Below are 15001 nucleotides of genomic sequence, written 5' to 3'. Positions count from 1 at the left end.
TTCACTTCCTCAAAATCCCCAGAATGAATCTAAGATAACTCAAGAAATCGGTAATTCATTTTGGTGTTTTTGCCGAGGAAGTTTTAGTCGTGCAATTTTACATCTAATTAAGGTGTTTGATGCAGTATTTCTCAAGTTAAAAAAATGCGTGACATGTTGTCTTATGTAAACAAAGTCGGAGCTGCTGGGCACCGTCTATGCTATTGGATAGAGACCAATCACCACAGCTGATCCCCCCATGTTAGTTGGCAAATGGACATCGTCAAATCAAAACCCAACCTTCATTTACCTGTTGTGAGGCACAAATGTTCCTAACTCCGTTTTAGATGAGACTTTATAACCAAAATGATCCAATTTACACTTTGTAGTCTATTTTGACGCTAGAATAACTGTTTCTGACTCATAATGATGCTACATAGGCCGTTTTCAAAGGGATTCGTTGCTCTTTAAATAACAACCACGGGTGTTGGTGTATGTAGAATGTGTGTGTTGACTGTGGCTCTACAGCGAGTTCTGTTGTCCTACCTGTGTCGTCCTCCTCCCTGGCCCCTCCTCTTTCTCCTCTCTGTGCCAATCAAATGCACCGAGCTAGAGGAGAACACATCAACCATTAGGTATATCAATCTATCCATTCATCAATCAATCACTTTCCTGTACCAGTTGGGATATTGGTATTGCAGCACGATACATTGTTCTGTAACTTTTGATACTGTATTATTATTATGTATCTACCGCGTGAGGATATGACACGGCAAGACATTTTCACAACTTATTCCCACTGTTTATACAATAGCACTGGAAATAACACATCCCTTTAGGTTCCCCAGGCAGAAATGTTCCCTCATACAATATCCCAAACAGTTATTCTAGTGGGTCTGTATAACCATTCAGTTTACACAATTTACTGGGGCGGCAGCGTAGCCTAGTGGTTACAGCGTTGGACTAGTTAGCGAAAGGTTGCAAGTTCGAATCCCTGAACTGACATGGTACAGACCTGTCGTTCTGCCCCTGAACACAGGGAAGCTGATCCTAGAACAGCACTCGTACTCTGAGATGCTTGATACATATGATACCTGTTAAGGTTTGAGGTTAATTGCAGAGTATTTATTTGACCTTTATTTAACTAGGCAAGTCAGTTAAGAACAATGACAGCCTAGGATGACAGCCCGTGTAACCCACTGTTCCTAGGCTGTCATTGTTTAGTTTAACTTGCCTAGTTAAATAAAGGTCAAATAATGTAAAATAAAAACTCTGTAATAAACCTCAAACCTGAACAGGTATCATATGTATCAAGCATCTCAGAGTACGAGTGCCGTTCTAGGATCAGCCTCCCTGTGTGTTCATGTAACATTAGGCAAAACTGACCTGAAATCAGCACTCCTACTCCGAGACACTATGAATACAGACCTTTGCCAAAGGGGGAAATTATAGAGATTTCAGAGTAACGAATCCCGATTGAACTAGTAGGTGATCTCCTATTCCAACGGGCATAGACAAGAGCTGATAAACTGAATTTGGTACAAGAGATGTAGTCGAAAACAGAGTGTGAGTATGAATGAGGCTGTAGTGGACGTGAGTGAGGCTGTAGTGGACGTGAGTGAGGCTGTAGTGGACGTGAGTGAGGCTGTAATGGACGTGAGTGAGAGGCTGTAATGGACGTGAGTGAGAGGCTGTAATGGACGTGAGTGAGAGGCTGTAATGGACGTGAGTGAGAGGCTGTAATGGACGTGAGTGAGGCTGTAATGGACGTGAGTGAGGCTGTAATGGACGTGAGTGAGAGGCTGTAATGGACGTGAGTGAGAGGCTGTAATGGACGTGAGTGAGGCTGTAGTGGACGTGAGTGAGAGGCTGTAGTGGACGTGAGTGAGAGGCTGTAGTGGACGTGAGTGAGAGGCTGTAATGGACGTGAGTGAGAGGCTGTAATGGACGTGAGTGAGAGGCTGTAATGGACGTGAGTGAGAGGCTGTAATGGACGTGAGTGAGAGGCTGTAATGGACGTGAGTGAGAGGCTGTAATGGACGTGAGTGAGGCTGTAATGGACGTGAGTGAGAGGCTGTAATGGACGTGAGTGAGGCTGTAATGGACGTGAGTGAGGGCTGTAATGGACGTGAGTGAGAGGCTGTAATGGACGTGAGTGAGGCTGTAATGGACGTGAGTGAGGCTGTAATGGACGTGAGTGAGAGGCTGTAATGGACGTGAGTGAGGCTGTAATGGACGTGAGGACTCTCTCCAACTGCCAACTGACATTTACTCCTGAGGTACTGACCTGTTGCTCCCTCTACAACCACTGTTATTATTTAACCCTGCTGGTCATCTATGAATGTTTGAACATCTTGAAGAACGATCTGGCCTTAATGGCCATGTACTCTTATAATCTCCACCCGGCACAGCCAGAAGAGGACCCCTCAGAGCCTGGTTCCTCTCTAGGTTTATTCCTTTCTAGGGAGTTTTTCCTAGCCACCGTGCTTCTACATCTGCATTGCTTGCAGTTTGGGGTTTTAGGCCAGGAAATCTGCTGATGTAAAAAGGGCTATATAAATACATTTCATTTGAATCACGTTTGTTAGTGCTAGGGAAAAAACAAGTTGGGAAACACTGTCCAATCCTGTGTTTTCAGATCATGGTTCAGATATATGACTGACTCAGGCAACGTCACTGGCGTCACTGCCTGCTATACCATCATATTACCAGCAGAGGGCGCTCCAAGCCTACTAGAGTGCCAGAGGATGAGCAGATCAACTCCATTTCTGAGAATTCATGTAATTACTACAGACATAACTGTAATGACATGTAACTTTTACTCAAACAACTAAAGAGGAGACACTGTCTGACATAAATTACACTAAACAAGGCAGATTACATTCTATTAATTCTGGCATTTCAAACTTTTAGATTTTTTGTGTTTCTGAGTTGATCGTAACTTTTCTTGTGCATAATGTTTCAACCAAAAATAGCTTCTGGACTTCAGAAAAGCTTTCACTAAAAGGAAGAGGTGGCGTAAAAGAGGCCGACGTACGGGAACCCTGACAAATAAATAATTTGCCTCTACCTTCCGTTCATCTGGCAAATGTACAGAACAAACTGAACGAGCTCCGTTCGAGACTATCCTATCAACGGGACCTGAAGAACTGTAATATCCTATGTTTCACGGAGCCGTGGCTGAACAAGGACATGGATAATATACAGTACCAGTCAAAAGTTTGTACATACCTACACATTCAAGGGTTTTTCTTTCATTTTACTATTTTCTACATTGTAGAATAATAGTGAAGACATCAAAACTATGAAATAACACATAAGAAATCATGTAGTAAACAAAAAAGTGTTTTATATAGTAGACACCCTTTGCCTTGATGTCAGCTTTGCACACTCTTGGCATTCTCTCATCCAGCTTCATGAGGTTGAGAGAATGGAAAGCATTTCAATTAACAGGTGTGCCTTGTTAAAAGTTAATTTGTGGAATTTCGTTCCTTCTTAATGCATTTGAGCCAATCAGTTGTGTTGTGACAAGGTAGGGGTGATATACAGAAGACAGCCCTATTTGGTAAAAGACCAAGTCCATATTATGGCAAGAACAGCTCAAATAAGCAAAGAGAAATGACAGCCCTTCATGACTTTAAGACATGAAGGTCAGTCAATCCGGAAAATTTCAAGAACTTTTCAAGTTTATTCAAGTGCAGTGGCAAAAACCATCAAGCGCTATGATGAAACTGGCTCTCATGAGGACCGCCACAGGAAAGGAAGACCCAGAGTTACCTCTGCTGCAGAGGATAAGTTCATTAGAGTTAAATGCACCTCAGATTGCAGCCCAAATAAATGCTTCACAGAGTTCAAGTAACAGACACATCTCAACATCAACTGTTCAGATGCGACTGTGTGAATCAGGCATTCATGATCGAATTGCTGCAAAGAAACCACTACTAAAGGACAGCAATAAGAAGAAGAGACTTGCTTGGCCCAAGAAACTTGAGCCATGGACATTAGACCGGTGCAAATCTGTCCTTTGGTTTGATGAGTCGTAATTTGAGATATTTGGCTCTAACCGCCGTGTCTTTGTGACACGCAGTGTAGGTGAATGGATGATCTCCCCATGTGTGGTTACCGCCGTGAAGCATGGAGGAGGTGGTGTGATGGTGCTTTGCTGGTGACACGCTCTGTGATTTATTTAGAATTCAAGGCACACTTAACCAGCAGCAGTGATACGCCATCTCATCTGGTTTGCACTTAGTGGGACTATCATTTGTTTTTCAACAGGAAAATGACACAAAACACATCTCCAGGCTGTGTAGGGGCTGTTTGACCAAGAAGGAGAGTGATGGAGTGATGCATCAGATGACCTGACCTCCACAATCACCCGACCTCAACTCAATTGAGATGGTTTGGGATGAGTTGGACCGCAGAGTGAAGGAATAGCAGCCAACAAGTGCTCAGCATATGTGGGAACTCCTTCAAGACTGTTGGAAAAGTATTCCAGGAGAATGCTGGTTGAGAGAATTACAAGAGGGTGCATAGCATTCATCGAGGCAACGTGTGGCTACTTTGAAGAATCTGAAATATCAAATAAATGTTGATTTGTTTAACACTTTTTTTGTTACTACATGATTCCATATGTGTTATTTCATAGTTTTGATGTCTTCACTATTATTCTACAATGTAGAAAATAGTAAAATAAAGAAAAACCCTTGAATGAGTAGGTGTGTCCAAGGACCCTGAACACCTCCACCATCAAGAGCATCTTGACTGGCTGCATCACCGCCTGGTATGGCAACTGCTTGGCATCCGACCACAAAACACTACAGAGCGTATTGCATATGGCCCAGTACATCACTGGGGCCAAGCTTCCTGCCATCCAGGACCTTTATACCAGGCGGTGTCAGAGGAAGGCTCTAAAAATGGTCAAAGACTCCAGCCACCCAAGTCAGGTTGTTCTCTCTGCTACCGCACAGCACAGATGCACCAAGTGTGGAACCATCAGGACCCTGAACAGCTTCTACCCTCAAGCCATAAGACTACTAAATAGTTAACCATATAGCTACCTGGACTATCTGCATTGACCCTTTTTGCACTAACTTTGACTCATCACATACACTGCTGTTACTGTTTATTATCTATCCTGTTGCCTTGTCAATTTATTTCTAGTTATATGTACATATCTACCTCAATTACCTGGTACCCCTGCACATGGACTCGGTACTTGTACCCTGTATATATGCATGTTATCATTACTCATTGTGTATTTATTATTACGTGTTTTTACTTTTCTATTATTTCTTTCTCTCTGCATTGTTGGGAAGGCCCATAAGTAAGCATTTCACTGTTAGTCTACACCTGCTGTTTACAAAGCATGTGACTAATATTTTTTTCATTGAGTGTTGGTATTGGTAAACATTTAAACCAATATTGGTATTTGGAAGAAGAGCGGTACTAACTCTGTATTTGTGAGGATGAGTTCTGATCTTCCGTTCCTGGAGTCTGAGTCCGCCTCGCTCTCCCCAGTCTCCACCCAGGAATTCACAGACTGACCTAGAGAGAGCTGATCAAAGAGGGCTCTGGACTCCAGCTTCTCCACAGTACCATCTCCAACTTCCTCCTCCACCTGTCAAGACGGCAAGACAAAATGGTTTCATCCTGTCCCCAGCCACACTCCCACCACCTTCTCCCTAAATAACAACGGTCAGCACTGTGAATGTATTGCAGTAACATGTTTAATATAATACTGATCCAACGGTGGTCTTGAAGACAACATGAGAGACAGCTCAGCGTTCAACGCTATAGTACCCTCAAAGCTCATCACTAAGCTAAAGATCCTGGGACTAAACACCTCCCTCTGCAACTGGATCCTGGACTTCCTGACGGGCCGCCCCCCAGGTGGTAAGGGTAGGTAGCTACACATCTACCACGCTGATCCTCATCACTGGAGCCCCCCAGTGGTGCGTGCTCAGTCCCCTCCTGTACTTCCTGTTCACCCACGACTGCATGGCCAGGCACGACTCCAACACCATCATTAAGTTTGCAGACGACACAACAGTGGTAGGCCTGATCACCGACAACAATGAGACAGCCTATAGGGAGGAGGTCAGAGACCTGGCTGGGTGGTGCCAGAATAACAACCTATCCCTCAACGTAACCAAGACTAAGGAGATGATTGTGGACTACAGGAAAAGGAGGACAGAGTACGCCCCCATTCTCATCGACGGGGCTGTAGTGGAGCAGGTTGAGAGCTTCAAGTTCCTTGGTGTCCACATCACCAACAAACTAGAATGGTCCAAACACACCATGACAGTCGTGAAGAGGGCACGACAAAGCCTATTCCCCCGCAGGAAACTAAAAAGATTTGTCATGGGTCCTGAGATCCTCAAAAGGTTCTACAGCTGCAACATCGAGAGCATCCTGACTGGTTGCATCACTGCCTGGTACGGCAATTGCTCGGCCTCCGACCGCAAGGCACTAGAGAGGGTAGTGTGTACAGCCCAGTACGTCACTGGGGCTAAGCTGCCTGCCATCCAGGACCTCTATACCAGGCGGTGTCAGAGGAAGGCCCTAAAAATTGTCAAAGACCCCAGCCACCCCAGTCATAGACTGTTCTCACTACTACCGCAGGGCAAGTGGTACCGGAGTGCCAAGTCTAGGACAAAAAGGCTTCTCAACAGTTTTTACCCCGAAGCCATAAGACTCCTGAACAGGTAATGAAATGGCTACCCAGACTATTTGCATTGTGTGCCCCCCCAACCCCTCTTTTACAGTCACTTTAACTATACATTCATGTACATATGTACATACTACCTCAATTGGCCCGACCAACCAGTGCTCCCGCACATTGGCTAACCAGGCTATCTGCATTGTGTCCCGCCACCCACCACCCACCAACCCATCTTTACGCTGCTACTCTCTGTTCATCATATATGCATAGTCACTTAAACCATATCTACATGTACATACTACCTCAATCAGCCTGACTAACGGTGTCTGTATGTAGCCTCGCTACTTTTATAGCCTGTCTTTTTACTGTTGTTTTATTTCTTTACTTACCTATTGTTCACCTAATACCTTTTTTGCACTATTGGTTAGAGCCTGTAAGTAAGCATTTTACTGTAAGGTCTACACCTGTTGTATTCGGCGCACATGAAAAATAAACTTCGATTTGAGAGATTGACTTAAGTCTGGTGTGTTCCAGCTGGGCTGGAGTAAAAGCCTGCACACACTGCTGCCCCCTGTTGGCCAGCACTGATGTTGAGGTGGAAGCCAGACATCTGTCGTCTGACTTGCCAAGGCACAATACTGCAGAGGAGTAGAACATTCACCTGCTTCTGAGCTCCAGAGTGGACGGGGGCTGGGGGGACAGGGCCTCTGTTGACCCTCTCCCACTCTCCCCACGACGGTGGAGGTTTTCTGGGGTAGGAGTCCACGGTTTGCCCCTCTCTACCATTCACCTCCACCACGTCCTCCTTTTCCTCTTCATCCTCCTCTTCATCCACTGTCATTTCCCTCTCCTCTCCTGGAGGGAGGGGGATGGTGGTCAGGGTAGGAGTTGGGGTGGGGTTAAGGGTCAAGGCAGGGATCAGAGGTGAGACGTAGCGCGGGAAGCCACTGTCCAGGATCAGCTCGGTTTCGTCCTCTTCCTGTCCAAGGACTTCTGGGAGGATGGAGCCATCACGAAACCCCTGGAGAAACACACATTTGTGTTTCAAACATTCTAATGTACTGCAGTTGTATTGAGTGGAGTGAACCTGCAGTGCAGTTTCCTTTAACTGCAATAGATTGAATTGGGGCCCCATTGTTTTAGGAGAAATGTAAAGGTACAACTGGAGCTATGTAGTCACAATAAGTGCTTCAAGACCAACCTTGTCTGACTGAGAATGTTGTGTGTGTGTGTATATATACATCGCCCTCTAAGTTTATTACTAGAGTACAATCCAACATCCCTCTCAGGTCAAAAGAGAACTCTGGTGTCAAGACTACCTGGCTGTTTTACGCAAACATACATACACACACACACACACAATTAGCTGGGCTAGGTTTTCTCTCTGTCTCTCTCTCACACACACACCCAATACTTGTGGTGGCCTAGCCAAGCTCAGCCAGAGGTACTTAGGAGCTCTGTCCTTATAACGCACTTAAGACATCCCGTGAAGCTGAGAGAGTACTTTTATCACTGCTCTCCCCTCAGACCGTCCCGCCGACTCAGCGCCTTTCATCCCGAAATGGGGAGAAGGAGAGAAGCTCTTCCCAACACCCAGACCCCTCCCCCCAGACAATTTACAGTGAGAAATGTGCCGAGGCTAAAAACTTAATGGTACAATTAGTCTCATTTTTGGTGGATTTACGGCCGGCCGCCACTTTGACTCCCACGCGCCACCATTACATCTTTACTCAAATTCAAGGGTAATATGGGACAGGGAGTGGGGGGGAGGGAGGAAAGAGAAATATAGAGATGAGAGAGAGAGAGGGAAATAACCTTAATGGCACAATTAGTCTCATTTCATTTTTGGTGGATTTACGGCTGACCGTCACTTTAATTCCCACGCGCCACCATTACATCTTTACTCAAATTCAAGGGTAATATGGGACAGGGAGTGGGGGAGGGAGGAAAGAGAAAGAAAAAGAGAGAGGGAAAGAGAGAAAGAAAGAAAGAAAGAAAGAAAAGAAAGGAGAGAAATAAAGAGAGAGGAAGACAGGAGAGACAGACAGACAGACAGACAGACAGACAGACAGACAGACAGACAGACAGACAGACAGACAGACAGACAGACAGACAGACAGACAGACAGACAGACAGACAGACAGACAGACAGACAGACAGACAGACAGACAGACAGACAGACAGACAGAGGGAGGTAGGTAGGTAGGTAGTGAGAGAGAGGGCGAAAGAAAGAGAGAGAGGGTGGGAGGGAGTGAGAGAGTAGGAGATATGGAAAGATAGAGAGGGGGAGAGAGAGAGAGAGAGAGAGAGAGAGAGATGGGAGGGCTATGCATCACTTCTGTAGGGCTGCCTCAACAACTGTATTGATACCAGCACTTAATTAGTGTGCTTGCTTCAGCGTCTATTCAGTCACAATAACTTATACTGAGTGTACGAAACATTAGGAACACCTTCTCTTTCCATGACAGACTGACCAGGTGAATCCAGGTGGTCTTCCCTTATTGATGTCACCTGTTAAATCTACTTCAATCAGTGTAGATGAAAGGACATCCAGCCAACTTGACACAACAGTGGGAAGCATTGGAGCCAACATGGGGGCCAGCATCCCTGTGGAACGCTTGACACCTTGTAGAGTCCATGCCCCAACAAATTGAGGCTGTTCTGAGGACAAAAGGGGGTGCAACTAAATATTAGGAAGATGTTCCTAACGTTTTGTACATTCAGTGTATTTCACTACCATAAAAACACTTTCAAACAAGCAGGTACACACATTTCTTTAGGAAAATGACCTTTACTAGTGTTTGAAAAGTGCTTTAGAAACATACTGCGGTGGTGCTATTATTACTGTCCTCGCTCTGTCCTCTGGAGCCCCAGGTCCCCAAGTCCCCAAGTCCCCTTTGCTCTGGAGCCCCAGGTCCCTTTTCCTCTGTCCTCTGGAGCCCCAGGTCCCCAAGTCCCCAAGTCCCCTTTGCTCTGGAGCCCCAGGTCCCTTTTCCTCTGTCCTCTGGAGCCCCAGGTCCCCAATTCCCCTTTCCTCTGTCCTCTGAAGCCCCAGGTCCCCAATTCCCCTTTCCTCTGTCCTCTGAAGCCCCAGGTCCCCAATTCCCCTTTCCTCTGTCCTCTGGAGCCCCAGGTCCCCAAGTCACCTTTCCTCTGTCCCTTCCACCTACAGCGACACACACAGAGGTGGCAACATTCACTCACACCAGTTCTGTAGGAGATGATACACTTACTAACACCACTTCACGTCTCTGCCATAGACATCAGAATTTTGGGACAATAATATATATATAAAATAATATATAAAAAAAATATATAAACTGTAGAACTAAGCTATTTCAGTATTCTTCAAAAAACTAAAAAGAAATCCAGATGATTGCTTGCATTGAGAAAAGTAAAAAAAATAAACAAGAAATAGACACAAATGCAAAATCAAAAACACAAAGAACAACTTTTGAAATGGTTGATTAAATGCTGCTTAAATGTGTGGATCATCTCTGTCAAATTCATATTAATTTGGGACAATGAAGTTGTATTGTACTGTATAAAAAACATCCCCCAAATCAAGTAAGTAAAGCCCCTGATCCCTCACGTACCACCAGTGGCTTGCGGATGCCCAGGTAGACTGTTCCAGACGGGGCGGCATTCAGCACCTCCACGGCCTGGGACAGGCTCACCGTGTCCAGATAGGTGTTGTTGACAAACACCAGCTGGTCCCCGGGGAGCATGTACCCATGGCGCTCTGCCACACCGCCGGGCACCAGGGAGCGGATGATGATGACCGAGCCTGCCCTGTCCAGAGGGTCCTGCAGAGGGCAACACAGGAAGTAGACACACGTTAGAGTCCATGGAGAGAGAGAGTAGGTGGAGATTCGTTTTTATTCTTTTTATTGAGGATGGGTCACTATTGAGACCAGGGTGTCATTTACAAGGGAGGCCTGTGAACGAACACACACAATTTAATACACATCATGTAAGATAATACCAATACAATGAATACAACAAGATGAATCAAAACAAACAACTCTCACATATCACCTTCCTTAAAATCCATCTAAACAAGCAAGTCTAATTTAAATTTGAGCTGGGGGTATAAAAAAACTAAAAAGAACTAAAAGCATTTTTAAACCAGGTCAGTGGAGACAAGTGGGACCTCCAGAAACAGCCAGTCCCGAGAACAGATCTGAAAATTGCTGGATCTCCAATTTAAACGTGAAATGAGGTAGTATCTGAAGAACCGATTTATATACAAAAAGTAGCCAATGCTGGGCCCTTCTGGTAGTCAGAGATTCCCAGGCAACAGAACTATACAAAACGCAGTGTAATAGACAATACAACAATACTACTAGAATTTCTAAGCAAACGGCTGGAGGTAGGGCTTTCTCCTATAGAGCTCCATTTGTATGGAATGGTCTGCCTACCAATGTGAGAGACGCAGACTCAGTCTCAACCTTTAAGTCTTTACTGAAGACTTATCTCTTCAGTAGGTCCTATGATTAAGTATAGTCTGGCCCAGAAGTGTGAAGGTGAACGGAAAGGCTGGAGCAACGAACCGCCCTTGCTGTCTCTGCCTTGCCGGTTCCCCTCTTTCCACTTTGATTCTCTGCCTCTAACCCTATTACAGGGGCTGAGTCACTGGCTTACTTGTGTTCTTCCATGCCGTCCATGGGAGGGGTGCGTCACTTGAGTGGGTTGAGTCACTGACGTGGTCTTCCTGTCTGGGTTGGCGCCCCCCCTTGGGTTGTGCCGTGAGGGAGATCTTTGTGGGCTATACTCGGCCTTGTCTCAGGATGGTAAGTTGGTGGTTGGAGATATCCCTCCAGTGGTGTGGGGGCTGTGCTCTGGCAAAGTGGATGGGGTTATATCCTGCCTGTTTGGCCCTGTCCGGGGGTATCATCGGATGGGGCCACAGTGTCTTCTGATCCCTCCTGTCTCAGCCTCCAGTATTTATGCTGCAGTAGTTTATGTGTCGGGGGGCTAGGGTCAGTCTGTTACATCTGGAGTATTTCTCTTGTCTTATCCGGTGTCCTGTGTGAATTTAAATATGCTCTCTCTAATTCTCTCTCTCTCTTTCTGTCTTTCTCTCGGAGGACCTGAGCCCTAGGACCATGCCTCAGGACTACCTGGCATGATGACTCCTTGCTGTCCCCAGTCCACCTGGCCGTGCTGCTGCTCCAGTTTCAACTGTTCTGCCTGCGGCTATGGAACCCTGACCTGCACCCTCGACAACTACTATGATTATTATTATTTGACCATGCTGGTCATTTATGAACATTTTAACATCTTGACCATGTTCTGTTATAATATCCACCCTGCACAGCCAGAAGAGGACTGGCCACCCCTCATAGCCTGGTTCCTCTCTAGGTTTATTAATCACACGAATACAACAGTGAAATGCTTACATAGAAGCCCCTAACCAACAATGCAGTTAAAAAAATACGAATAAGAAATAAAAGTAACAAGTAGTTTAAGAGCAGCAAATCAAATCAAATGTATTTATATAGCCCTTCGTACATCAGCTGATATCTCAAAGTGCTGTACAGAAACCCAGCCTAAAACCCCAAACAGCAAGCAATGCATGTGAAAGAAGCACGGTGGCTAGGAAAAACTCCCTAGGAAAAACTCCCTAGAAACAGTGAAATGGAGGTAGGGCTAAATTCTAGGGAGTTTTTCCTAGGGAGTTTTTCCTAGCCACCGTGCTTCTTTCACATGCATTGCTTGCTGTTTGGGGTTTTAGGCTGGGTTTCTGTACAGCACTTTGAGATATCAGCTGATGTACGAAGGGCTATATAAATACATTTGATTTGATTTGCTGCTCTTAAACTACTTGTTACTTTTATTTCTTATTCGTATTTTTTTAACTGCATTGTTGGTTAGGGGCTTCTATGTAAGCATTTCACTGTTGTATTCGTGTGATTAATAAAATTTGATTTGATTTGAAAACAGGCTGTCGCATGCATGTAGACTACATCACCATAATCAGGTAACGGGAGAAGCATTGATTGAACAATCTTCCTTCTACTTTCCAAAGTGAGGCATGATTTATTTCTATAAAAGCAACCAATCTTAACTCAGCCTTTTTGTCCATTTTTCAACGTGTGTTTTAAAAGAGAGTTTATCGGCAATCCAAGTACTTATAATGGGGAACTTTCTCAATTTGGGCTCCCTTCAATGTGCAAATATGCAGGTCCTCAAGGTCATTATTACGAGACCTAGAGAACAACATAAACTTGGTTTTATTAGCGTTTAGCACTAGTTTAAGATGAGTGATTTTTTTATTGAGTCGAAACCATGCTGAAGGTCATGAATGGCACAGAAGTAAATAACTATATGATCCACATAGAGAGGAATGTTACAGGTCAACAGACAGACCAATATTATTTACAGAAATAGTGACGAGAACAGGGCCCAAAACTTTTCATAATATTGAGGAAACTAGAATTGATGCCATCAGAAAGCATACATTGTGTCCTGTCCGTTAGATAGCTCTTCAACCAATTGTAACATGCCTGATCTACACCTATTTCAGACAACCTATGAACAAGTAAGAAATGGTCAACCGTATCAAACACCTTGGACAGGTCAATAAATAAGGCAGCACGTTGTTTTTTATTGTCTAAACCATATAACACATCATCTACGAAAGGGATGGGCAACTCCAGTCCTCAGGGGCCGGAGAGATGTCACACTTTGTCCACATCCCTAGAAAACACAGCTGATTAAACTAATGTCATTCTAAACTGAAGATCATGATTAGGTGATAATTGGATTGAGGTGTGTTAGCTGGGACTGGGGCAAAACTGTGACACCAATCAGGCCCCCGACAACTGGAGTTGCCCATCCCTGATCTAAGAGTTAGACGCTGAAACAGTGCTGTGTCCAAGTCTAAACCCAGTTTGATGCTGATTAAGTATATCATGAGAAGTTTAAAAAGATAGAAACTCTAAAACAAGGCAAGATAGCTTGGAAATTGGACCATAGTTATCCAAGTCAGAAGGATGGAGAAAAGGAGGAGATGAAGAGAGAGAGAGTGATAGCGAGAGAAAGAAAAGAAAGAAATAGAAAGAAAGTAGAGAGAAAGAAAGAAAGAGAGGAGAGTGAAAGAATGAGAGACAGACAAAGAACGAGAGTCACAAACACACACACAGTCACAAGCATGTTGACACTCACATGTTGACACTCACATGTTGACACTCACATGTTCACACTCACATGTTGACACTCACATGTTCACACTCACATGTTGACACTCACATGTTGACACTCACATGTTGACACTCACATGTTCACACTCACATGTTGACACTCACATGTTGACACTCACATGTTGACACTCACATGTTGACACTCACATGTTCACACTCACATGTTGACACTCACATGTTGACACACATGTTCACACTGACAAACAGTAAGGCACACGCACGTGGAGAAGAAACAGCAATTACAGAAAAGATGTCTCTGGGTCTATCTTTCACACAAAATGTGACAGATTTCTGACGGGTCACTTCGCTAACAGTAACCACTTTAGCAACATTAGTCGTGTCCTTGAACAGTCCATAGCCAATAAAGCAAAGGAGGTGAATGGAGCTGATCTGGGGAGAAAAAGTTGCTCTGTGTGTGCGTGCGTGTGTTCGTGCATGCATGCACACGTCCTGTGTGTGTGTTCATGAGTGTGTGTGTTTGTGTGTGGCTACGTTCATGTGTGTGTGTGTGTGTGTGTGGCTACGTTCATGTGTGTGTGTGTGTGTGTGCGCGCGTGCGTGCGGCTACGTTCATGTGTGTGTGCGCGCACGTGCGTGCGGCTACGTTCATGTGTGTGCGCGCGTGCGTGCGGCTACGTTCGTGTGTGTGTGTGTGTGTGTGCGTGCGGCTACGTTCATGTGTGTGTGTGTGTGTGTGTGTGTGTGTGTGGTGTGTGTGTGTGTGGCTCACTACAGCATCAGTATAGGAATGCAACAGGAAAAAGGCTTGGCACCGCCAAACAAAACTAAGTCAGAAATCACCTGAAAGCAAAACACAGGCTATTCCATGGAGCCTCGAGACATTCTGGGAACACTCCTTAGTTCCTATTAGCCACCGATGTGTTATGAGTTCATTGTGCATTTATATGGGCTGCTATAAGGAGCTATGAGCTGTAATGACTGCTCACAGCAAGTCTTATGATGCTCTTGGCTACACCTTCTTCATGTGATGTACTATGAATGCAAATTGTACGCATTGAAAGTGTCAAGGTGGGAATGCATCAAACCCACACGTTTTCTATCAGACCTGGGTCGAAAAGTTTTTGTGATCTTTGATATAGGCCTAGCTTGCTGCACCATAATGGAACCAATGGAATAGCCCCCAAAGTGCAAAACC

General features: G+C 44.9%; 1 protein-coding gene across 3 annotated transcripts in view; it reads right to left on the bottom strand.

The window, feature by feature from the left end:
• LOC106574041 (inaD-like protein) overlaps positions 1-15001 on the bottom strand; it is a 123054-nt gene that overhangs the window by 33178 nt on the left and 74875 nt on the right. For all 3 annotated transcript variants that reach the window (XM_014149556.3, XM_014149560.3, XM_014149559.3), the window contains exons 17-20: positions 10237-10446; positions 7302-7661; positions 5430-5596; positions 526-588 (exon numbers count right to left, since the gene is read on the bottom strand). In XM_014149556.3, the coding sequence (XP_014005031.3) occupies positions 526-588; positions 5430-5596; positions 7302-7661; positions 10237-10446 (800 nt within the window). The remainder of the gene's footprint in view (positions 1-525; positions 589-5429; positions 5597-7301; positions 7662-10236; positions 10447-15001) is intronic.

This window comes from Salmo salar, chromosome 16 (genome assembly GCF_965601325.2).
Source record: "Salmo salar chromosome 16, fSalSal1, whole genome shotgun sequence".
Classification (NCBI taxonomy): domain Eukaryota; kingdom Metazoa; phylum Chordata; class Actinopteri; order Salmoniformes; family Salmonidae; genus Salmo; species Salmo salar.
The sequence above is the reverse complement of the archived record's forward strand: the minus strand, read 5'-3'. Positions and strand labels throughout refer to the sequence as shown.